Source organism: Mustela erminea, chromosome 17 (genome assembly GCF_009829155.1).
Source record: "Mustela erminea isolate mMusErm1 chromosome 17, mMusErm1.Pri, whole genome shotgun sequence".
NCBI classification, from domain to species: Eukaryota; Metazoa; Chordata; class Mammalia; order Carnivora; family Mustelidae; genus Mustela; species Mustela erminea.
In genome coordinates, this window is record NC_045630.1 from 36938958 (window position 1) to 36965197 (window position 26240).

Genomic DNA, 26240 nt, shown 5'->3' on the forward strand with positions numbered 1-26240 from the left:
ATTTTGTAATTTATAAAATTGATGGGAAGAAGTGAGTTAGGAAAGGATACTATGTATCATGGGCAGAGTTAAGATGTAAACTTTAAACTTGTCACTATCTAGAGTCTTTCCCTTTTTAAAAATTTAGCCAATGAAATCATCAAAAAATCATATTTGTATGATCTAGAAATTTAGCAAAAGTTTAAATCACCTTCCCACTTCTAAAAGTCAGGATATGTGTTCACATATAATTCTCCCAGGGTGCTTGGGTGGCTCAGTTGGTTGAGTGTCTGCCTTCAGTTCAGGTCATGATCCCGGGGTCCTGAGATGGAGTCCCAGTTGGGCTCCCAGCTCAGCGGGGCATCTCCTTCTCCCTCCGCCCCTCTCTCCTGCTTGTTATCTCTCTCTCTCTCAAATAAAATACATAAGATTTTAAAACAAAACAAATATATAACTCTCCCAGACATTTAAAAGACTTTATTATTTTATGAGACTGACACGCTACCTACTGCGCTAGCGAGGCACCTAAAAGTCTTTATTTTAAAAGACAGGGAGATTGGGGTACCTGGGTGGCTCAGTCAGTTAAGTGCCTGATTTTGGCTCAAGTCATGATCTCATTATTCTGAGATTGAGCCCAGCATTGTACCCCACGTGGAGCCCAAGTGGAATCCCCCCCATTGAGCCCCAGATCAGATTCCTTGCTCAGCAGGGAGCCTACTTCTTCCTCTCCCTCTGCCTGCTGCTACCCCAGCTTGTGTTCTCTCTCTCGGTCATAAAATAAATAAAATCTCAAAAAAAAAAACAAAACAGGGAGATTTCATAGTCTCCTTTCATAAACAGTTCCAGAATTGAAACAAACAAACAACAAAAAGAAAAAACAAAAACCTAACTCTTCAAGATATGTCTTTTACTTCTAACTGCAGAATTCATTCATTAAACAAATATTGAGAATTCTATGCACAGGGCTCGTACCCAATGCTGAAAATATAAATTAAAACACTGTTCATGTTCTTAAAGCAAAATTCTTTACAGCTAAGTAGGAAAGCTGCAATTCAAAAAGTTCCCAAAAGTTTCAGATAACCAAAACAAAACAGGTGAAATTAAATGACTATACATTTATATTCATTTGCTTAGGAAGGGAAGGGTTAAAAAAAGAAAATGAAAAACCTCTGGGAGTCTAAGTGGAGACCTCGGCTAAACAGTAACGAATGTCAAAGACCCAGAGAATAGAGATGACTCCAGATTTAGTAATATAGGCAGTTGTTTCCAAGAAAGCTTGTTTCATTATTTTTTAAGTATTTTTATATTTTTATTTGAGAGAGAGAGAGGGAGAGAGCACAAGCTAGGGGAGCAACAGGGAGAGGGAGAAGGAAAAGCAGTATCTCTGCTGAGCAGGGACCCCAACCTTGGGCTCCACGGGATGCTCGATAGGGGCTCCACTCTGGTTCCACATGGGGTTCAACACTGAGCTTGATCCTAGGATCCTGGGACCATGACCTGAACCAAAGTCAGACACTTAACCCACTGAGCCATTCAGGCACCCCTGTTCTTTTCAAATAGTTAAACGAACAGTGTGACAGAGCTTGCTAGCTACCTTTCAGTACTCATTTCCTACTTCATCCTTAGCAATGGAACCTTGCTAGTGGAGCACTTTGACATTTTCCAGTCTCCTTTGAAGTTAGTGGGCCATGTGACTAAGTTCTGAACATTGATATACCAACATAAATGGTATGCTATACTTCCAGAGTCTTAAAGAGCAGGGTGTGGCCTTCTGCCTTTCTTTCTCTAACTTGGAGTGTGGTCATGATGACTGGCATTCTAACCACCATCTTGGATCACAAGGGCAAAACTGACACTCTAGGAATGGTGGAGAGCTGATATAAAAGCAGCCTGCATTGCTCACCCTTTTCGTTGCAGTTGTCTTTTCAGCCCAGGACTGCCTACTTCTGGATATCTTTTACATGAAAAGTAAATTTTCATTTTGTTTAAGGCAGTTATTTGGGGTTTCTCTTAGACGTAGTTGAACTTTGGGTACAAGGAAGGAAGGAAGAAGGAAAAAAAAAGAAAGAAGGAAAAAGAAAGGTTTTCTAGGACTTAAACATCCTAAAAAATGAAATGATCTACTTTGTGTTGTAGTTTCCTATCTCCCTATCTGTTTAAATGGTGGTTTTAAGACCAGCTTCAGAAATGGTAGCTATGGGGGTAGGGAGGGCATTGCCAGACCTCTAAAATTATGTGATCCCACCCTCACCCCTCCTTGAGGATCAGTGGCTCCAAGAAAAACAGAAGAAACAAAACAAAAACCTGGAGCTCCTCCCTGTTGTTTGGGCCCTCCCCACCAAACTGGGCTCAGTGTTGCATAGCCTCACCTGAGTGTTGGGAGTTAAACTTCTGAGACACGAACTTCTAATGTAATAATGAAGAAGAAGCAAAAACCAAATCAATAAACTTTTCAGCAAAATTGTTGTCATAAAGAAAATCATTATGATCCTGGATGCTAAGAATAAAATTTGAGTTCCTTCCCTTGTGCCTAGTGTAGTTGGTGAATTAAGGTATAGTCCACAATTACTGCCCTGCTTAAATTTTTCCTCTTTTGTAAAATGAGGATAATACCCCTTACCCTCTTTCCATCTTTCCTCTTCTGTTCTACCTCTCAACTTCTAGTAGGTGGAAGTGTAGAAGTTCCACCTACTAGAAGTTTAAAAATTATACTTATCTGTGTTTTGTCTATTGATTCTTTAGACATTTATTTCCTCAAAACAGCAATACATACTCATGGCAAAAGAGACCAACTGTAAATGGAATACATGAGATAAAAATCCCCCTTCCATTTCAAACAGTGACACCCCCTCCCCAGCAGTAAACAGTTTCTTTTATACTCTTTCAGAAATACTCTCAGCATGTTCAGGCAGCTACAGTGATTTATGTGTATACATTAGAAAGGAGATATACACATACTGCTATGGTCTGGATATTAGTTTTGTTCAATTCAGTAAACATTTATTAAACATCTACTGTGTACACAGACCTAGATAACCAACTGATAATAGGGTAGAAATAACTGCACTTGGTACTTCAACTTTTGAAATATTACATATATACATACTCTTGTCTATAACTTTAGAGCTACATTGCTCCAAGACACTTAGTTCCATTTTTTCCTTTTCTTATCCATATGAGTAATTTACTGGAATAGGTTCATATTAGTTGTTCTCATTTCCTTAAAAGACTTCTTTACTTCTCAATCCACTGCAGTTTGGTTCTTTGGCTCATGACCCAGTAAAAGTGGTCTTTCCAAGATCATGTTTTCTTATGTGCTGAAGCACTGTACATATTGGAACCTTACTTTTATTTTTTTTAAAGATTTTATTTATTTATTTGACAGAGAAAAATCACAAGTAGACTGAGAGGCAGGCAGAGAGAGAGAGAGAGGGAAGCAGGCTCCCTGCTGAGCAGAGAGCCTGATGCGGGACTTGATCCCAGGACCCTGAGATCATGACCTGAGCTGAAGGCAGCGGCTTAACCTACTGAGCCACCCAGGTGCCCCACTTTATGTTTTTTTTAAAGATTTTATTCATTCTTATTTATGAGAAAGAGAGAAGGAGAGGCAGAGGGAAAAAGCAGGCTCCCTGCTGCAGGGAGCCCAATGCAGGACTCGATCTAGGACCTTGGCATCATGACCTGAGCTGCAGGCAGTTGCTTAACTGAGCCACTCAGGCACCCAGGAGCCTCAGCTTTAATTACTGACTTCTCTGCTGTCCTGGTTATCCTTTCTCTTTAGAGCTCTCTAAACCTTTGGTTTTAGGAAGTTACACTCTCCTTATTTCTCTACTTTCTCTATTTATGCTCAGTCTCTTTTATGCATTTCTTTTCCTCTGTATGGCCTTTCAATGTTGATGTCCATTTGCTTTTTATCCTCAGCTCATTATACTTCTCATCTTACATCCTCTTCTTGTATGATTTACTTTGGTCTCATGACCTTGGTTAGCTACAATCAATTGGTAACAAATCCCTCTCTGCACTCTTGATCTTAATTATATATCCAATTACATGCTGGTATCTCCTTATTGAGAACCCAACGTATCTGGAAATTATTTCATTCTCCCTGTCCTTCAAATTGGTAAGTCTTCAGTATTCACCAACTCTGTTGTTGACACAATCCACTCAGCCATTCAAGCTAAAATACTGGCGTCAGCTTAGATTCTTCCATTCCTTCTTCCTTTCCATATTCAACCAATCCCCCAATTTTGCTACTTTTACCTAATTATTTGCATCTATCCCCAATTCTATTCTTGTTACCAATGCCATAACTTAAACCTCATAATTTCTTTTTTTAAATTTATTTTTACTTTTTAATTTTTTAATTTTATTTTTAAATTTTTAAAAACATGTATTTTTATCCCCAGGGGCATAATTTCTTTTGCTTTTTTTTTTTTTTAAGATTTTTATTTATTTATTCGACAGAGAGAGATCACAAGTAGGCAGAGAAGAAGGCAGAGAGAGAGGGGGAAGCAGACTCCCTGCCGTGCAGAGAGCCCGATGTGGGGCTCGATTCCAGGGCCCTGAGATCATGACCCGAGCCGAAGGCAGAGGCTTAACCCACTCAGCCACCCAGGCACCCCTAAACCTCATAATTTCTTAACTAATTCAATGGCCTTCTCATTTATTTCCACATTCAATTTTTACCTAAAATACCAACTGAACTAAATCACTCTCTTGCTTAGAGCCCTCTGCTCCTCTTCCATTATCTAAAAATTGCCTAACTCTTTGAACACTGTCAAGGCCTTTATGTGGTTCAGCCCTTGCCTAACTCTCTAGGCCCATTCTGAATTCACTTCATGCTCCAGGAATACAAAATTATTTGTAGCTCCTTGACATAACACAATTCAAGATTCTTTGCATATTCCATGCTGTTTTCTTTCCGTTCTCTTTTTTTTCTTCCTCTATTTTTTAAAAAAAGATTTATTTATTTGACAGAGATCACAAGTAGGCAGAGAGGCAGGCAGAGAGAGGGGGAAGCAGATTCCCCACTGATCTCTCTCTATTCTTAAGCTATCTCCACACCTGACATGGTGGGCATGAACTCACAACCCTGAAATCAAGAGTTGCATGCTCTACTGACTGAGCTAGTCAAGTGGCCCCCGTACTATTTTCTGAACCTGGAATGCTCAATATTTTCATCATGCTTTTTATGTACTATTTAAGAAATAATTTGATTATCCAATGTTATAAGACAATAAACCATGGTATTTTCTAAAAGATTATTATTTTACCTTTAACTTTTAGGTCCACAATCTATTTAGAGGTTTTTTTTTTTGTTGTTTTTTTGTTTTGCTTTTATTTTTAGTATGAGTAGGCATCAAGGTTTTTTGTTTTCCACATAGACATTCAGTTGATCCAGCAACGTTTATCAAAGCATCCATTGTTTTCTCCACATTAGTACAGTGTCACCTTTGCATAAATAAAACATTCGCAAGAGTTCTATTTAGTTCCACTGGTCTACTTTCTAACACCTGGTACTATAAATTCTCCAACTTTGCTCTTCCTCCAGATTGTCTTGGCTGTTCTTGATCTTCTGAATTTCCATTTAAATTTTAGCTTGTCAAATGACACACACACAATCTGCTGGGATGCTAATAAGGATTAGACTAAATCCACTGATCAACTGGGAGACCGACAATTTTACAATATCGAATTTTCCAATCCATGAGCATACTGCATCTGACCAGTTATTTGGATCTTCTCTAATTTCTTTGAAAAATATAATTTTCAGTATAGTGTCCTAATACACCTTTCATTAAGATTTATTCCTAGGTGCCATGTGTTAGATGGTGCCCCCAAAATATCAGGTCCTAATCCCTGGAACCTATAAATGTCACCCTATTTGGAAGAAGGGTCTCTGGAGATGTGATTAAGTTAAGGCTCTTGAGACAAGGAGATAATCCTAGATTATCCAGATGGATCATAATGCTATCAGTGTCTTTATATAATAGAGGAAGGGGAAAATTCATGACACACACAGAAGAGAAGGCAATGTGAAGATGGAGACCGAGATCGGGTGATGCAGCTTCAAACCAAGAAATGCTAGCAGACACCAGAAATGGGAAAAGGCAGGGAACAGATTCTCCCTAAAGCCTCTGTAGCGAGTGTAGCCCTGTTGACACTTTGATTTCAGACTTCTGGTGTCCAGAAGTATGACAGTTTATTTTATTTTATTTTATTTTATTTTATTTTTTGACAGTTTATTTTAAACCACTTGACTTTGTGATAATTTGTTACAGCTATCATAGAAAGCTAATACACTAGATATTTGATATTTCTGATGCATTCATTCATATGTTATCAGTTTCAAAAATTCATTTTCTAATTGTTTAGTGCTAGTATTTTAAAACATAATTGCTCTTTATATACTGACTATATCCAGCAACTTGCTAAATTCAGTATTAATACTAAAGGTTTATAGATTATAATTATATATACAGCCTATCATTTTTCTCCAGTTAACAAATTAATTTCTTTCCAATCCTTATACATTGTGGGGGGCACCTGGGTGGCTCAGCCAGGTAAGTGTCTATCTTTAGCTCATGATCTCAGGGTCCTGGAATCAAGACTGAAGTCAGGTTCCCTGCTCAGTGAAGAGTCTGCTTTTCTCTCTCCCTCTGCCCCTCCCCCAAACTCATGCTCTTTCTCTGGCTCTCTCAAATAAATTAAAAACAAAACAAATCAAAACAAAACAATCCTTGTAAATTTTTTTCCTTGCCTTTTTTTTTTTTGCTGGGATATCCAGTACAATAGTGAAGCTTTTCCTCTGATATCTTTTGATATTAGAACTATGAGATATATCTATTCCAAATTTAAACTGCAATGAAAACAGTAAGAAATTTTTTTAATACAGTAAAAAAGCAGTCAAACAAACAAAATATTGTTTGTTAACAAATCCAGAGACCTTTTCTTAAACCCTTCTCATGATTCTTCATCATTGGACATTATTAATTCTTTCTTAAAGCTTTCTTCTTCCTTGACCAGATTCATTTCCTCTAACCCCTTATTGACATCCGCAGAATTTTCTTCTTAGGCTTTTCCTAATTTCATACTGATCTTATTAACTGTTGGGAAATCATTTTAAGGCCTTATTCTTTTTCAGAAGCAGGTCAGCTTCAGGTGTTCTCCTTTTCTTTGGGGCAAAACAGAAAGAAAAGCCCCCATCCCTGAGGTTCTTCTCCCACGAGTGGAATGCGTTCTGTCCCCTTTGTTGTACTCGAGAGAAGTGTGGAATCTTCTTTAAGGGTTTTACTAATCATTAGAAATAAGTACAAAAGTCCCCAAATTAAAACGTTTTAATCCTTGATCTATAAGCAGAAATTCCTTTCAATAGAAAAGAGGCTGAAAGTGTTGCAAAGTTGAGGAGTTAGAAAGCATGCTGGCCAAAGGGAATCAGAGCGACATTTACTTTTCATGAATTCACTTAGTTCATGGTCGGGCCTTTGCATTACAGGACCAGAGATGCTGAATCATGTTCTTTGGAAGTTTGCGTATAAAAATAAAAACACCAGGCTGCAGCGTCAGAGCCGGCCTTCGCTCGCTCACTTCTCGGTGTCTACACCCGGTGGCCGTGCGGGCCAGAAGCGGTCCCGAAGAGTCAGACGCGGAGGGGAAGCAGGTGTGCAGGTCTAAGTGTCGCGGCGGTGCACTCTCGGCGAGAATCGGGAGGAGGAGGAGACTGCAAGGACAGGCCCAGGGGCAATGGCGTCCAAAGAGGAACAAGCAGTAAAAAATCTCAACGTGGAGAATGCCAAACAGGAAAATGAAAAAAAGGATGAAAAGGAGCAAGCTGCTAATAAAGGAGAGCCTTTGGCCCTCCCTTTGGAAGCTGGTGAATATTGTATGCCTAGAGTAAATCGTAGGCGGTTCCGTGTTAGGCAACCCATCCAGCAGTATAGATGGGACATGATTCAGAGGCTTGGAGAACCACAGGGAAGAACGAGAGAGGAGAATATGGAAAGGATTGGGGAGGAGGTGAGACAGCTGATGGAAAAGCTGAGGGAAAAGCAGTTGTTCAGTCATAGTCTGCGGGCAGTTAGCACCGACCTCCTCACCATGACCATCATGATGAGTTTTGCTTTATGCCTTGAATCCTGATGTTTTTCCTGAAGTTAATAGGAAGACACACCTTCCTAAAGTTAATGTTCTCAGTGTACCTTTATTGTCAACCTTTTGGTGTTGTTACATGTTTCTTGTGGGTCTCCTATGACCAACTTCTAACTGAATGTTGTATTTTGACCCAAAATGTAAGATTCTGTCAGCAAGGGAGTTTTACCCTATTGCATGGCAAGATGTTCAGTATATATTGTGAAGTTAATAAAGCAGTTTAAAAGAAAAAAAAAATTAAAAAAAAAAATAAAAACACCAGTGTATTCATTTACAATGAAAATGAAATGGCTACTAATTTCATTTGCCCAGGATATTCTCTCAGTGTAGAAAAACTATACAGGAATTAAAATAATATCCAGAACTGTATTTGTTGAGAGAAAGAGAAGAATAAAAGGTTTAGTTGTATGATCTAAGTTGTAAGTTGTATGATCTATTTCCACTATCAGAACAAGATAGGTGTTTTGAACCTGCTCAGGAAACTTTCCCCTTTAGACAGGGAGCCTGCCAAATATTTACTTCCCAGGCTTTTTTTTCCCCCCCGGCTCAATTCCTGATTGAGACATTCCTGCTTTAGGTGAAGTCTTGCTCTGGCCAGAGATGCTTATTTCTGCTTTGATCCACTCCGCACTGACCTGTAAGAGTTACTCAGGACAGCCTTTAAGTGTTTGGAGAATACCTTACCTCTGGACCACAAATACTGCTCTTCATTCATTTGCATACTAGATGTTCACGGGAAGTCCTCAATTCTTACTGCTGAGCAAAAACAATAAATAAATAATGAATGAACGAACGAAGAAAGAAACAGAAAATCATAAATAGCTCCCAGTGCCAGAACAGAGCAGATATCCTCACATCGGGTGAAGGAAATATGCAGTTCCCTATTCCTTCTGCCTAACGCAATTCAGAAAAGCATTACAGAGCACGGAGCCTGCCAGGCTGGAAACTCTGCCAGAATGCAGCTCTTGCCTCACCTCCACTAGGCGACTCCGCCCTCCCTCCAGCTCTGCTCCAAGCCCTGACCACAAGTCAGTGAGGACTGAGTAAGCACCAGTCCACAAGGCCCCGGTCGTAATTTTATTTCACCAGTGACAACACCCACTTTCTAACTAATAAAACAGTAGAGACGAAAAATGGATAAAAATAAAGCAAAGGTGAGAAGAGAAAACTGAAGAAAGCTTTTTAACAAGACACCTTTTAGCAAAATACAGCTGCAATGCTAGCACTGGAAACTCATCTCGGCACCCTCAGTCTCTCTCGGGAGTCAGGCCCCAGATCTGGGATTCAGACACCAGAACTGCAGCGTCCAGATACACAAGACCGCGTCTGCTACTCTGGGCTTGGAGCTCTAAGGGTGGCCCGCCACCCAGTCCAGCTCCCGGGCGGGAACGGGCGCAACACCAGCTCGTCGCGGCTGGAGGAGCCGCAAAAACGAGCAGCAAACCGCCGCGCTCCCGCCGAGACCCTCCCGGCCGCCCCGACCCGCAACCGCCGAGGAGAGAGAGGGAGAGACACAGGCTGTTCTCCCGACTCCGGCGCCTCGGATCGCGCCGGCCCTTTCTCAGGCTGGGCGCGTTCCTTCCGCCCAGAGGGCAAAGAGCCCCACGCCCTGTTGTCCGCCTCCGCCCGCGCGCTACAGCGCCCCCTAGGAAGGAAGCCGGAGAGGCGGCGGCTTCTCTGCGGCGATTTTATTAGCTCGGTTGGGGTTGCCGGGGCTGCCGGCGAGCGGGGCTTCCCCGCCCCTCCCCCTCTTCCCCTCCGCCTCCCCCTCCTTGCCCCTCCCCGCCCGGCGGCCGGAACCTCCCTGCGGGGCGGAGTGATACCGGCGGCGGCGTAGAGCGCGGCGCGGCCGACAGGGGCGCCCGGGACTGCGCGGGGCTAGCGGAGGGAGGAGGGGAGAGAGGCGGGGCCGGGGCGGGTTGTTGTGAGGCGACTGCGCTACTGCCCGACCGGGGCGGTTATGGCGGCTCCATATTAACACCCTCCTCCTCCTCCGCTGCCCCGTCTCCTCCTCCTCCTCTCCCTCCCGCCCGCACTCGTAAGCCATCTCCCCCTTCACCCTGACGCCTACCGCTTCCCCTCACCTTTCCCCCTCCCCTCTTCTACCATGCCCGGCATGATGGAGAAAGGGCCCGAGTTACTGGGGAAGAATCGATCGGCCAACGGCAGCGCCAAGAGCCCGGCGGGCGGCGGCTGCGGCGGCGGCGCCTCATCCACCAACGGCGGGCTGCACTACTCCGAGCCCGAGAGCGGCTGCAGTAGCGACGACGAGCACGGTGGTAGCCTCGAACTCCTCCCCGCCAGCCCGCCGGCCCCCCTCCCTCCTCCCCTCCCCCAGCCCCCTCCCCTCGCCGCGCTCCCGCCCTCCCTCCCCTCGGAGCCCGGGCGCTGCGGTAGCCTCGAACTCCCGGTGCAGTGCAGCAGCACCCCCCGCGACCCCCGTCCCTCCGCCCCTCGACCAATCCTCCGCCCTGCCCCCCCCCCGCTCCCCGCCCCCATCCGCTGCCATCTCCCGGAGTGCCCGAGTTAATATCTTCCCATCCACCCGCCGCTTCTTTCCTCCCTCCAGCAGATTTTATATTTTATTAAGTGTCTTTTCCTTTTTCTTTTTTTCTTCTTTTCTTCTTCTTCTTCTTCTTTTTTTTCCCCCCTCTTTCCTCTCTCTCTCTCTCCTTTTTCTTTTTGGCATTGCTTTGCAGATGTTGGGATGAGAGTCGGAGCTGAATACCAAGCTCGGATCCCTGAATTTGATCCAGGTAGATATATTTGCTTAAGCAAAATCCTGTCTCCCCTTTTCTGGGAATGGTTTAGGGTGGAAGGGGTAGAGGGGCTGCCGAGGTAGGGGTCACGGTGTGCGGTTGGGCGGGGATGCGGGGTTGGGATGGGCAGGCATCTGGCGGGGAGGCTGTCAGGCTTGGCAGGGCTGTGACACAGGGTGTGTGGGCAGATGTGTGCATTGCAAGGTTAACATGGTTCCTTCAGAGGCCACTGGCCCGCTGGTGGCATCGCCTTTCTGTCCCCATGAGCCTGGGGCGAGGTTGGGAGAGCAGAGGGAGGCGGCCCTTGGCGGATTCGAGGGTGTGAGGCTGGGGAAGGAGCGGCTGTTGGGCCGAGGCTGGAGGAGAGGGTGTGCAGGCTGCTTGTGGAAGAACCATGCAAATGTCAGTTGCCACACCGCCGGCCCCCGGAGAGCGGAGGGCCGCGCTCAGTAAGGGCGGCGGATGCCGGGGCTGCTGTCATCGGCCGAAGCTGAGGGCGAACCTTGGCCGACCTGCTCGAACACGGGATTTTCTTTTTTCTTTCTTTTTAGCTAGGTGGTGTAGCTTTGGTCGCTACGGCTCTGCGAGTGTAGGAGCCGCGGAGAGAAAGGGATGGGGAAAGGGGGTGGGGAGAAGCCAGAGGCACACCTCGCCCTCCAGGCAGCCCTAGGAAGTCAGACCACAGGACAGTGGCAGCAGCTGCCAAGGAGACATTTTCTCCCCGAGCAGCCAGGTTCCAGCGTCCTCTGCTAACCCAGCTTGCGGGCTCCCTGTCTACTTTTCTCCAAACAGGCTCTCTGGCGGTCAGGGGATTTCAGCCTGGACGGGGATTGGGCGAGAGTTCCGCATATGGAGGCGCCCTTGCTGGAGCCTCCCGGAGTGGAGCGTGTTCCTTCTCCCCACCCCAGACCCTCTTCAGTTCAGGCTTTGGATAGACTTTGAAGGAGCTCCTTTTTTTTTTTTTTTTTTAACCCCTTTCTCCCTTACAGTTGGTCAGTTTCTTGCCCCCTGTCCCCTTATAATAACATTGTGTCGGGCTTTTGAATTCTGTATTAGATATTAATAGGGCTTAATTGTGGTTTTTGGTGGGAGAGGGGAGGGATAGCGTCTTTACTTCGTTATAGGGTATGGGTGGGTATTGTTCATCCCCTGCCCATTACCACAATGCAGAAGCGTTTTAGGTAACATATCCTCCTGTCCTGAGGGGGAGGGTAAAATAATGAGTGTTGAAAGGATTGTTAGTGCAGTCTGTTTTTCAGTAGGTAAAACCAGTGATTCGAGTGCTCACTGGGTATGGGTTGCCTTCCAAACGACATAGCTGTTAGTATATTTTATTCAAAAGCTATCAAGTGTGTGTACTGGTGGTCTTCAAATAATTTTAAATGGTTTGTGAAACTAATTTTGTTTATTGATGTAGCTAGTAGGTGAATAACACTTTCGCATTACAAGGTATTAACTTGTTACTTGGAAAAAGCATGCTTTGGCTTAAAATAGACTGAATTCAGTTCCCAGGTATTTTATTTTTGTGCTCTGAGCAAGTTAGTGACCTTCCCTGATCCTTAGTTTCCCTAGCTGTAAAATGGACATAAAAAAATGCTTCATGGAATTCTTATCAGAAATACCTGATTGGCATATGGTGGTTATTCAGTAAAAATCAAATTTGATAATTACGAACGATTCTGCATACATTTATATCTTTATGACTTGGGGCATTTATTGGTACTTTGCTTTTTTGGGAAATAATAAACTGACTTAAAAATTAGAATTCAACAACCAGAACTATTTCGTAAGTTAATAAACATATCTGTTTTTTTGCTCCATTAGATAGATTTATATTTCATAGACAGCTGTACACAGTTGATTGGGAGGTCTTATGTTTAAAAACCAGACTTTTTGCTGGAACAAATTTATATATGCCTTGGTCTAGATCACTGTAAAGGTTTTTTGTTTTGTTTTGTTTTCATTTCACGATAGAGAATAAAGTTCAAAATTTGAAAAATAATTCATTAAAAGTGCAGAACACTTAAGGTAGTTTCACATGGCCACTATTTGAATTATCCAGTTTACTTGATCATCATTTTTTTTTTATTACTTTAAGCCTAAGCAGAATATTTGTGGAAAAAAAAATCACTGCATTATTACATTTTTAAAAGTCATTTCAAGTTATTTACACAGATTATAATTGACACTTTCTATTAGGGTAAGAATATATGTCATTGGGGCACCTGGGTGGCTCAGTGGGTTAAAGCCTCTGCCTTCTGCTCAGGTCATGATCTCAGGGTCCTGGAATCGAGACCCGCATCTGGTTCTCTGCTCGGCGGGAGCCTGCTTCCTCCTCTTTCTCTATCTGCCTACTTGTGATCTCTGTCTGTCAAATAAATAAATAAAATTAAAAAAAAAAAGAATATAGGGCGCCTGGGTGGCTCAGTGGGTTAAGCCGCTGCCTTTGGCTCAGGTCATGATCTCAGGGTCCTGGGATCGAGTCCCGCATCGGGCTCTCTGCTCAGCAGGGAGCCTGCTTCCTTCTCTCTCTCTCTCTGCCTGCCTCTCAGTGTACTTGTGATTTCTCTCTGTCAAATAAATAAATAAAATCTTTTTTTTAAAAAAAGAATATATGTCACATTTTAAAAATTCATGTGTAAATTTTCTCCTTAATCTGCAGAAGAATACTGAACCTAGGGACACAACTAAAACCAGTTATCACTTAAACCTGGATAGGCTTTCCTATAACCATTATAAGCAAATCTTGTCAAGCAAATGTAGATTATCAGTTGTTAGACACTTTTTTTTAAAAGTAAATATTGAACCTCTATGCCTTTCAATACAGTGCCATTCGTCTATTTTATTCTAAGTGTTGTGCTATTGGGTGAAGTTTCATCAATTCAGTATACTTTGGTGAGAAATTAAAGATATTTAATAAAATATTTAATAAATATTTAATAAATATATAATAAAATATTTGATAAATAAAATATTTAATAAAAGAGGTATTTATTAATGATAGAAATTGAGGAATGGTCAGTATCTCTCTCTGCTTTTCTCTTTTCCTATACCTTCATCTTTAGTCTCATAAACCATTCAGTCTACCTTCATGGAGATTATTCAGCCATAACCAACTTATTTGGAAGAAAAATTCCCAAGGTACCAAGATTATTATGATCAGAATATAGGAAAATTAAAGGGGATTTATGTGTGTATGTGTGTTTAGGATATTTTTATTGAAGAAATTAATAGTAATAGAAATCAAACAATGAATTACTAAAATGAGTATTTTAGAAAATACGAGAATTGTGATTTAAATTGGAATTACTGAATATAATTTTAGGAACAGTTTATGTTAATTAACACCATTGCTAAGAATGCCTTTATAGAAATTTACTGACTGGATTTGATTATTTTCTTTCTTTTTCTTTTTTTAAAAAGATTTTATTTATTTGTCAGAAAGAGAGATACAGAGTGTAAGCAGGGGGAGTGGCAGGCAGAGGGAGAAGCAGACTTCTTTCTGAGTAAGGAGCCCAGTGTGGGACTTGATTCCAGAGTCCTAGTATTTTGACCTGAGAAAGGCAGATGCTTAATCCACCCAGGCATCCCGGGATTTATTTTCTTAGGTGCTTTTTTTTTTTCCTTCAGATTTTTCACTTCCCAACTTTTATTTAGTGCCTCCTGCCTATTTGTGTATCAAGGAAGAGCAGTTTTGTGTGGCGATTAAATCTTACCTCTTTTCATATGCCTTTTAGCTAATATGGTATAGTGTCCTTGACAAACTGCCTGAAGTATCCATGCCTTTATTTTGTGATTTGTGCAAGGAGATAATGTTAACCATATTAGATTAGGTGAAAATTAATGTCTATAAAGCAGTGGTTTTCAAAATGTTTTGCTTGTATATTCATAATAGAATTTTCTTTCTTTCTTTCTTTCTTTCTTTTTTTTTTTAAGATTTTATTTATTTATTTGACAGCGACACTGCAAGAGAGGGAACACAAGCAGGGGGAGTGGGAGAGGGAGAAGCAGGCTCTCCGCGGAGCAGGGAGTCTGATGTGGGGCTCGATCCCAGGACCATGGGATCATGACCTGAGCCGAAGGCAGCCACTTAACGACTGAGCCACCCAGGCACCTCCATAAAAGAATTTTCAAAAAAATTTTCTCGTGTATTTTTGACATCACTTGTTGCTATGTTAAAATAGTTGAAAAACATAATCTCCAGTGTATTGAAAATACTAGGACTTTGAAATAAAGCCATTATATCCTTGTTTTAAATGCATCCAGTTAAATATAAATACTACAGTAATATGATAGTATCTATAAGAAGTATGGAGAGGTGAATAGCATGAAAGTTTACATTTTTCCTTTTTATCTTCAAGTTCATTGCCATGGATTTTACCCATGGAATTTTATATTTTTGTGCTTGAAAGTGCTTTATTGATCAACTATCTAATTTCTCTACCATTGTAATATGTATTCTTGTGAACATAAGGTTCTAAGTGTTAAGTCTCTTTTGGTTTGAGTTATTACAATTAATGTATAATTGATTGAAATTGTAATAGCTATGATGCCTTAAGTAAAGGAGAGCCTTGCTTGACACCCTTCGTTTGGCACTGTAGAGGTCTTAAAATGTTAGGTGATATACTCTTCTTAGATGTGGGATGGGGTAAAAGAGCTGCCCCCCCCCTTTTTTTTTTTTGGTAAATGAGGGAAGGGCATCTGTGAAAGAGGTCATACATAAGTAGAATGAACAGCTAGCTCTGACTGCAGGTGGGTTCTCAGGCAGATTGTCTTGGGGAAGAGCACAAAGGGAAGCTGAAGTTCTGAAAATTAATTCCCATAAAACTTACTTATGTTTATATAACCCTTGGAAAGTCATTATTTATCCCAATATGAAGGTAGTGAATTAAATATGTGAGAGCCTACTTCATAAATTGGGAGAACTTTAACAAATATTTGGTGTGTCTTAATATTCTCAGTACTTAAGGTCTTTTTTTTTTAATGTTATTTATTGATTGGAGAGAGAGAGAGAGAATGAAAGAGAGAGAGAGCATGAGAGGGGAGACATCAGAGGGAGAAGCAGACTCCCCCACTGAGCAGGGAGCCTGATGTGGAACTAACTCTATCCTGGGACTCAGGATCAGGACCTGAGCCGAAGGCAACTGCTAAACCAACTGAGCCATCCAGGCATCCCTTAAGTTCTTTCCTATAGGATATTTGTCCCATGATTTCCGTAGAACTCCTTATTCTAAATGTCCTAAATCTAAGAAGTAGATTTATTTATTTTTTTATTTTTTATAAAAGATTTTATTTATTTGAGAGAGAGAGTGAGAGAACAAGTGGGAGGAGGCGCAGGGGGAGAAGCAGGCTCCCCTGCAGAGCAGGGATTCCAATGTGGAACTTGATCCCAGAACCCAGGTGCCCCTCAAAATTATATTTTTGTTTTTTAGTTGTTGGTTTTTCCCAGTTGATCTCATAAATGTACTTACCAACTGCAGTTAAGGTATTTAAAAGATTTCAAAATGATTAAACTTTTAAGTGTTTCATTTCATACTTTTAAAAATTGTTTAATAATTTTGTTTTCAGAACTGTCATGCTAATACATAGTCTTTAAAAATGATGGTAGCTTGCTATCTAGGTTTTGGGTTTTTTTTTTTTTTTCATCTGTTTGGAAGATAAGATACTTCTAAGGTTGGATTATTTCGTTGGTGAGGCAAGCTTGATTTTCAGTATTTTTTTTTTAAGGTTTGTTTATTTGTCAGAGAGAGAGCACACTCACACAAGCAGGAAGAGTGGCAGGCAGCGGAAGAAGTAGGCTCTCTGCTGAGTAAAGAGCCTGATGTGGGACTCGATCCCAGGACTCAATTACGACCTGAGCAGAACACAGATGCTTAACTGACTGAGCCACCCAAGCATCCCCTCAGTATTATTTCTGAGTTATCAGACAGGTTTGAGATATAATATTAAATATTGTTACACACAGGGGTGCCTGGGTGGCTCAGTGGGTTAAAGCCTCTGCCTTCGGCTCAGGTCATGATCCCAGGGTTCTGGGATCGAGCCCCACATCAGGCTCTGTGCTCAGCAGGGAGCCTGCTTTCTCCTCTCTCTCTCTCTGCCTGCCTCTCTGCCTACCTGTGATCTCTGTCTGTCAAATAAATAAAATCTTTTTAAAAATAAATAAATAAGTAAATAGTTACACATAAAAGCAAAATAAATACTGACTTTAAGTCCTTGAGATAAAATTTGTCTTCAACTTTTACAATGGAAAGGATAAAATTATTGTATGCAAATCATCCTGAGGGGTACAGTGTATGTGTTGTGCTGAGTCCTGTGTATTGGGTAAGACTGATGAGTTACAGACTTATACCCCTGAAACAAATAATACATTATATGTTAATAATAAAATAATACAAGTTACTTTCTCCTTTTATAGGAGAGAAGTCAGGTCTGAGTTCTTAGGGAAAAAAAAAAAAAGTCATTTCAGCTATCCAGTCTCATTTTCAAGGGATTGGTGAGAGAAGGCATTAGCTGTTTATGTTAGAGCCCCATAAGGTTTTATTCATTTGTGTTATTTGATAAGGTGACAAGAAGTCTTTTCAGAGTAGAGATTGAATGGAACAAGAAAGGACTTACAGTGAGCATATACTAGTAATAATAATGTTTAGGTAATGCTTACTGTATGCCAGGTACTTTGCATACATTTATTTAATTTTTTAATAATTCTGTGAAGTAGGTCCTCTCATCTTCCCTATTTTTTTTTTTTGAGATTGATTTATTTTAGGGAGAGAGCTGGCGAGCAAGTGGGGGTGGGGCTGGGAGGAGCCAGGAAGAGAGGAAGAGACAAATCCTCAAGCAGACCCCCCACTGAGTAGGAAGCCTGGCATGGGGACTCATTGTGGGGTCTGGATCCCAGGACTCTGAGATCCTGACCTGAGCTGAATTCCATAGTCAGGTGCTTAACTGTTAGACTGAGCTATCCTGGCATCCCTCATCAGTGTTTTTAAAGAATTACACTAAGGCACGGACAACATGGCTAAATTTCCCTAAGATGACAAAGCTTGGAAATGGCAGAGCTTGGATTCGAATTAGAGTCTGGCTCTGTAATGGTTACACTCTTAACCATTATATTAAAATACCTCATTTCTTGTGAACATCAGTCATCCCTTGGGCCTAGCTGACACATACATGATTGAAAATGGTGGAGTTTAGTTCAAGGTTAGGAAAAGAACAATGTGGGGATGCCTGGGTGGCTCAGTGGGTTAAAGCCTCTGCCTTCAGTTCAGGTCATGATCCCAGGGTGCTGGGATTGAGCCCTGCTTGGGGATCCCTGCTCAGTGGAGAGTCTGCTTATCCCTCTCCCCATTTCCCACTCATGTGCTCTTTCTCTCTCAAATAAATAAAAATCTTTGGGGAAAAAAAAAAAAGGAACACTGTGAAAAGCCTAGTTAGTCATTTTCTGCTACCAGACACAATTATTACTCTCCCTATTAGCATCCCCTACTCCCATGTTAGAAGAGCTGTTAGTCCCCACAGCTTGGATGTCAGTTTTTGTCAGACCAGGCCCTTAATTGTAGTCCTAAGAATTTTGGGGGAAACCTAACTGTTTATCTTCTGGGGAAAAAATACAAAAAATAGTTTATATCTGTGTAAGAAGAGATATTTCATGAAGGTATTTTAATTAAGATTTTCTGTAATGCAAGAATCAGATGCAAGAAATATGTTTAAATATTAAGCATGATAACGCTCTTAAGACTTGAGACTTAATGGAAACCTTTCTTTGTTGCACTCCTTATTAAGTAGGATTTAAATTATCTTATTGTTATAATTCATTGTGAAAAAGAAAAAGCCCATGCTGAAGAATTGAAGTTTAGAATACTCACTAGAAATAGAAGTAGATAAAGACTTCTGACCAACTTGGATATGTCTGTTTTATTTCCACTGAGTGACTGCCAGTTTTGCTTTTGTGTTTATATTTTATGTGGTTAGAAATTTAATATAGATCTTATTTTTGAAGTTTTTAAAAAACTTGAAATTTGTTTTCATTGAATATAAATTTTAGATAATGTACTTCTACTTTGCATTTTTTTAAAGTCTTAGATTTTTGTCCTCTTTATTAAAGATATGACAAAATGCAGTAGGTTTTGCTTTTAGATTCATTTTATAAATATGATTTTTCTAATTCTTTGGTACTATTCTCTCATTTCTCTTTTTTCCATCCTAAATTTTTCCCTAGAGTAAAACACATACAATTTTTAAACAATCTTAGCTTCATATTTTCACTAACAGTATATAATTATAATTTTCTGTAGTGTGTTGATTGAATATGCAATAGTGATGTGTAGTGATTCTCCAAAAGTTAAAAACTACTAAACTATATTAGATTATTCTTGGATAGATAACTTCTCTAGATTGATGTTATACCCTTAGTTCCTTTACCCCTGGAGGTGAGTGTTCTTTATTCCAAATATCTTATAACTTTATGAATGATTATAGTTTAACCTCAAAATTCTGTTAATGTTTTATGAATAATGAGTAATTTTGGAATTTTTGCCATTTGTTGGTGGTAGCTATCAATACCTCACAAAAGTCAATTATGATACATTCATAGACAAGTGTTTAAGTAGGTAGCAACAATGCTTCATTTCTTGATAGTTTTAATTAACTTGAATGCACCTAGGAATTAGAAAGAATCCAGAAAAAGACCACCGAGTAATTAAAAGACAGAACCCACAGGCATGTATTTGGCACTGGGACAGCTGCGTTGGGCTTTCATTCAGTCTCTATCCTTGATGTAGTATTAATAGAGCTTGATTTTTCTGACTTTTTAGATTATAACAGTTTAGAAATAAGCAATAGTAATGTTGTGCTTCTATGTTTGGAGGTGGACTTTGATTATTTCAAGGAGAAACAGCATTATTAACTTTTACATTTTTTGACTTTGTTTTCCTCTTAAACAGAGCACATAGTTTTATAAATATAAACTGTAATAAGTGAAATTAATGCTCAAAAGGAACAGTTGGCAGACTCACAAGGAATAAGATTAAATAAAAAACATAAAAAGCAGATATAAGTATTTTTGAATGATGGTAGTCTTGACCCATTTAGTTATGGGGCAAACAGATATAACTTACCACCTGAGGTATTCTCTAGTTTTAAAAGTCAGAATTTTTGGGGCGCCTGGGTGGCTCAGTGGGTTGGGCTGCTGCCTTCGGCTCACGTCATGATCTCAGGGTCCTGTGATCGAGCCCCACATCAGGCTCTCTGCTCCGCAGGGAGCCTGCTTCCCTCTCTCTCTCTCTCTCTCTCTGCCTGCCTCTCTGCCTACTTGTGATCTCTGTCTATCAAATAAATAAATAAAATCTTTAAAAAAAATAAAAAAAATAAAAGTCAGAATTTTTAATGACTCACAAATAATGTTTAGAAGGTTAAATCAAATGTATTACCTGTCAAGAAATAGGGCTATAGGGGCGCCTGGGTGGCTCAGTGGGTTAAAGCCTCTGCCTTCGGCTCGGGTCATGATCCCAGGGTCCTGGGATCGAGCCCCACATCGGGCTCTCTGCTCAGCAAGGAGCCTGCTTTCTCCTCTCTCTCTGCCTGCCTCTCTGCCTACTTGTGCTCTCTGTCAAATAAATAAATAAAATCTTTTTTTTTTTAAGATTCTATTCATTTTTTTGACAGAGATCACAAGTAAGCAGAGAGGCAGGCAGAGAGAGAGAGAGAGAGAGAGGAGGAAGCAGGCTCCCTGCTGAGGAGAGAGCCCGATGCGGGGCTCGATCCCAGGACCCTGAGATCATGACCTAAGCCAAAGGCAGAGGCTTAACCCACTGAGCTACCCAGGTGCCCCAAATAAAATCTTTAAAAAAAAAAAAAAAAGAAATAGGGCTCTATAGTGTATTTAAGAAAGTCTTTCTTTTTAATTTAAATGGGGTTAACTTCAGTCTTTGTGAAATTTTCTTCAATTCTATAAATGAAATACTTAGTATATTTAATGTAAAATCTGTTTTTCTTCTGTTTCCTTGTACTTGGTTCCTTTGTCCTCTTGCAGGTACTGTACTAAAATAGGAAAAAATTTACTTTGTTTATACTTAATTTTAAATGTACATAAAATCCATCATATTTAAAGTAATGAATTTTTTTCCCTAGGTGCTACAAAGTACACAGATAAAGATAATGGAGGAATGCTTGTGTGGTCACCATATCACAGTATCCCAGATGCTAAATGTAAGTTTCTGAAATTGAATGTTTATGTCAATAGGATTCTATCAACCAATTCAAAATACAACTTATATTTGTTTTGGGTCGCTGAGATTCTCATAAGAAAACAGTTTGTCTTTGTTTTGTTTTTTTGATGGAGGTTGTTATATTAGAATGTTTTTCCTTTTGAAAGATAGTGGGTTGATCATTCCAATTTGTGTCAGGCCCAGGAAGACTGAAAATACCTAGGATCTGATGGCATTGCTGCTTAAATCCTCAAGCAGGGGAGGGAGTTACTATGTAGACATCTGCACAGGCTTTTCCTCAGTATATGGAGCTGTAAAGAAATGCCTTCAAACTTCAGAGAGCCCAGTATCATTACCATTTTAAAGAGGAAAGGGGAAAGAACTGACTTCAGCAGCCATCAATCAGGTCATCTTTGAGCTCTCCATTTCTGGATGGAGACCTTCTGGATCATTGACCATGCACTTCTTGAATCATGGTGTGGCTTTAGACTTCAATGTGATGTGGAGGACCTGATCCTTTGCGGCACATCAGATATAGGAAACGTGCAGGTAACAAAACTAAGATCCCCACCCCTCCATTCAGTTATCTTTGAATTTGTTAATTAGACAAACAGAAAACCACTGCACAGCTATTCTTGCAGCTGTAAAATAATCTTGTCTTATAAAAATATTTACGAAATCTTAGAGATGTCCCATAATGGTTTATTTAGTCCTATGAAAATTAATGATGTTCTGTATGTCATGTGAATAGTAAGCTAAGCGTACTTCTTGATGCAGTAAGAGAACTAAAAATTGAAAATTGAGTATGATGCTGCATACCTGATAATTCTTCCTATTTGACAGTTTGGGAATACCAGCAAAAGGTCTAGCTGGTAATCTAGGAATTACATGCCCTTGAGGCATTCTTAACAGAAAACACAAAATTGTACATTTGGCCTGGGACTGTATACTGAGAAACCTGAGGGAGATTATCAGGTTTCTCTGGTTCAGTTCTTGTTACATGGCAAAGGTTTTCATTCATAAACTGAGCATCAGGGTATCACTGGCTTCTGCTGTCCTACCACTGTTTTGTACAGTGGTGCGTTTCTTAAGAAGGTGGAAAATAAAATTTAGAAAGCTAGCATATCCTGATTGTGTGGTGCCCATGTAGAATATTCTAGACCAAAGATATCGGGCAGTGGATTCAGCTCTGGCTGTGCACTAGAATCATGTGGAGGAACTTTTAAAAGACAGTGCTGATGTCTAGTGTCTATCTCAAACCAATTAAATCAGAATCTTAAGGGTTGGAGTCTGGACTTAACTTTTAATTTTTTTATTTTATTCATTCATTTGTCTTTAAAGACTTTATTTTTTAGTAATCTCTGTACCCCACATGTGGCTTGAACTCGTGACTCCCAAGATCAAGAGTTGTATTCTCTTTCGACCGATACAGCTGGGTGCTCCTGAGCTTCCTTTTTAAAAGCTCCCCCACTGATTCTAATGCACAGCCAAAGTTGGAAACCATAGATTGAATGGTATTGTTTAGCCTTCTACTTCTAGGACTGTAGGACATTTTTGTTAAAAACAGCATATATTTAGGCCTATCTTATGTTTAAGTACTATGTATTTAAATTCTAAACAAAAGACAATATTTGGATTTTCTTCAAAAGTTTACAGTCTTAGGGAACTATAATAGCATCCATCAAAAATAGTTACTATTCTAACAGCATTATTGTTATAATATCATTTTTATATATTAAATTATCTTAACATTGACTAATAGTAATAGCAAACTCATATAAAGTACCTAAAATGTACCATGTGTTATTCTAAACAGTTGATTATAATATATCTCATTTAATCCTAGGAAGAAGGTACTGTTTTAGAGTGATAAAAGTAAGGTACAGAAAGGAAGAGTTAATTGCCTATAGTCAAAAAACTCGCAACAAGGCTGAGAATCAAGCCCTGATAGACTAGCCGTTCTGGGATCAGAATTCTTAACCTCTGCTTCTCCAAATATGCCATATATATATAATATATATAATATATATAATATATATAATATATATTATATATATGCACTTTATATATAAACTTTTAAAAAGGATCAAACAGGAATGACTATATGAATTTCACGTAAAACAGTCCTGCTGACTGAAATGGCAGACTTCTCAGAAATAAGGCCTTAAAATAGCTAGTACCTCATCATTGAAGCTGTGCTTATCTAAGTAGTTTTTTGGCTTGATTACATATGGATGTTGAATGAAAATGGAATATTCAGATACCTTATGTATAGCTCGCAAGAAGAGCTGAAGAAAATTTAGGGCTACTGAAGCATACTTGAACATGTCATTATTAAGTATAGCTGACAGAACCATAGATAAACCATCCTTTGTACAGCAGTCAGAAGTGGGAAGGTAAAGGCTTTGGGCCAACTCTTACTATGAGATGGGATCTGAAGCAGCTAAATCTCTTCAAATAAAGACTGTAACAGAAAAATGAAGAAATTATCTAATATTCTACACGGTAGTTAGGTTCTATTGACTATGTACAGACTATTCTTTTTTGTATACAAAAATAGTTAAATGGCATTGAATTTAATAAGTATGTGCTATATAATCTTAGAAATAAATCATACTAAGTAAAATTTTAAATCAAGGAAGGCTCTGCTCCTGATTATAGAAATAGAAGTCTTTTTTTGTAACATTTCATGGAAAATGACTTTTCCCTGGAAGAGCCCTGGAATATAATATTTTTATTTTGCTTTGTTTAAAAAAAAAAAAAAAAAGCCCTGCGCACCTGAAGTAAATATAGTTATATAACATTGTTTCATTGCAGTGGATGAATATATTGCAATTGCAAAGGAGAAACATGGCTACAATGTGGAACAGGTATGTAGAGAAACATTTTAGTATTAAAGCTTGCCTCAGTACTTAACAAAACCAAAGAACATCTGGTTGGTTCTATCCTAAGAAATTGCAGTTCCACCAATTTTATAGATAACATAAGAAGCCTAGTAAAGTCTGACCTTTTAAACTTAGGGATTTTGCTTTTATTGTAAACATTGTTCATCTCAAGGGCTTGAATATTTTTCTCTCAATACCTCTGTTTCTTATTCTGCTTTGCGTTTTAAAAGTATCTCAAAGCCTTTAGATTATTCTGGCAAATGCTAACCAAAAAGGGAATTTTTTTTTTTTTTGAGTACAGGTAATTCTCTCTGATTTTTTTTTAAATTTTATTTATTTATTTGACAGAGAGAGAGAGAGATCACAAGTAGGCAGAGAGGCAGGCAGAGGGAGAGAGGGAAGCAGGCTCCTTGCTGAGCAGAGAACCCGATGCGAGACTCCATCCCAGAATCCATAGACCATGACCTGAGCCCAAGGCAGAGGCTTAACCCACTGAGCCACCCAGGCACCCCAGTTCTCTCTGATCTTTTAATCTGAAAGACCTAGAAGTTAAACTTTTTATTTAGTATTTAAGACTTCTCAATTTTGAGTGAAATAACTTATGAAGGGCTTTTCTTAAATTTAATTTTTAATTCTTTAATTTACTTGGGGGGGCTTTTTTTTATTAGATAATTTTAAAAGAAGATCTATTTGGGGCATATGGTTCATTATCCCTTGTAGTGAAGGAATGAAGAACATGAAAAAAGAAAAATGAAATATAGATTCTTAAATGTTTTCAACTAATTATTAGATCAACCTTTATCATAAGTAATAGTAAAATGAATTATCTGTAATCTGCACTATTAAGAGCTAATTTTATAGTCATTACCATGGCTAAATAATACAAAGTCATTTCTAGAAATTGAGATGTTTATCTAAACATAGTTAATTTTTTTGTGAATTTTGAAGCCTTTGATTATTTTGTTTTTAATTTTTGGCTTTCTGTTTAATATTTGTTTGAGATGTTAATCCTTTAAAATGTGACTGCACATATGTTTATTTTCATGTTCATTTTAAAGGAGTGTTACTGAAGTACAGAAATTAATTTTAAAATGCATTATTTGAAAAGTTGCTAAATCTCTTCTTAAAAATGAAATTGGTACTTGATACCTTATAGGAAAGATAAAGATCTACAACTTAACAATAGAAGGAAGGTTATGGAAGGTTAGAAATTCCCCATTTTGGGTTTTACTATGATTTGGTGATAAAGTCATTGAAGTTATCAATATGCCTCATAATGATTCTTTCTATGCATTATGATAATAAAGAACTTTAAGAAATATATGTGGTAAATATTATTAAGATTGCATTGAGGTACTCCTTGGAACTGTTCAGCCCATGGTACTTCTAAAAGCTTAAAACAAATATTTCTCTACTACGTTTCAAGTGAGCACTTCTAGTTTAATATTATGATCGATAGTTTTCTTCAAATATTTACTGGACATTTTTCCTTTTAGCATGTTTTCTCCACACATTGACAAATGAGTAAATATGGGTCAGTCTTAATACGAGTCAACAAACCTGCTTTAGTAATTATAGTCACTCTCTTCAGTTCACTGTTTTTCCTAGATTATGCAGCAAATGTGGTATGTAAGAACATTCACTGTTCTGAGGCCCTGATTTAAAAGAGATAAATAAATGAGGTCTACCTGGGCATCCCTGATTAAAAGCTCTAAACTGTGAGTGTATCTTCAGTTGAAGTCATGGGCTTAAGATTTTAACCTAATTTGTGTTTAACTCTCTTAAGTGTGATGGAACATAAGTCCATTAAAACCAAAGGGGAATGATTTCTCTTCAAAGGCTCTTGGCATGTTGTTCTGGCATAAACATAACATTGAGAAGTCCCTTGCTGATCTCCCTAATTTCACTCCCTTTCCAGATGAGTGGACAGTGGAAGATAAAGTCCTGTTTGAACAAGCCTTTAGTTTTCATGGGAAGAGCTTTCACAGGATTCAGCAAATGGTATGGTAATTTTAGTTTTACTGTAATTTGTGCCTGAAAGATTTGCTATTATTAAACACTTCCCAATTCTTAGAAACAAAAAAGTTTTCAGTCTAATTTTAATGTTTAAAAGTATTTGATACCTATATATTTGATACCTATATCAGATACCTATATATTTGTATATACTCTTATTTTTTTTAATATTTTATTTATTTATTTGTCAGGAAGTTAGAGTACAGGCAGGCAGAGTGGCAGGTAGAGGCAGAGGGAGAAGCAGGCTCCCT

The 26240-nt window shown here is 39.3% G+C and overlaps 2 protein-coding genes across 2 annotated transcripts in view; both read left to right on the forward strand.

Moving 5' to 3' along the window:
* Positions 1-7553: 7553 nt before the first annotated feature.
* Positions 7554-8355, forward strand: LOC116576065 (protein BEX1-like). The gene is given in 2 exon segments (XM_032317840.1): positions 7554-8062; positions 8065-8355. Coding segments are annotated over 2 exon segments (387 nt in total). The 5' UTR covers positions 7554-7722; the 3' UTR covers positions 8112-8355.
* A 1656-nt stretch (positions 8356-10011) lies between these two features.
* The window catches only part of LOC116576067 (REST corepressor 3-like), a 54272-nt gene continuing 38043 nt past the window's right edge, over positions 10012-26240 (forward strand). The window contains 5 exon segments of the mRNA XM_032317841.1: positions 10012-10406; positions 10827-10883; positions 21012-21089; positions 23906-23958; positions 25813-25974. Of these exon segments, the coding sequence (XP_032173732.1) occupies positions 10235-10406; positions 10827-10883; positions 21012-21089; positions 23906-23958; positions 25813-25974 (522 nt within the window). The 5' untranslated portion in view covers positions 10012-10234.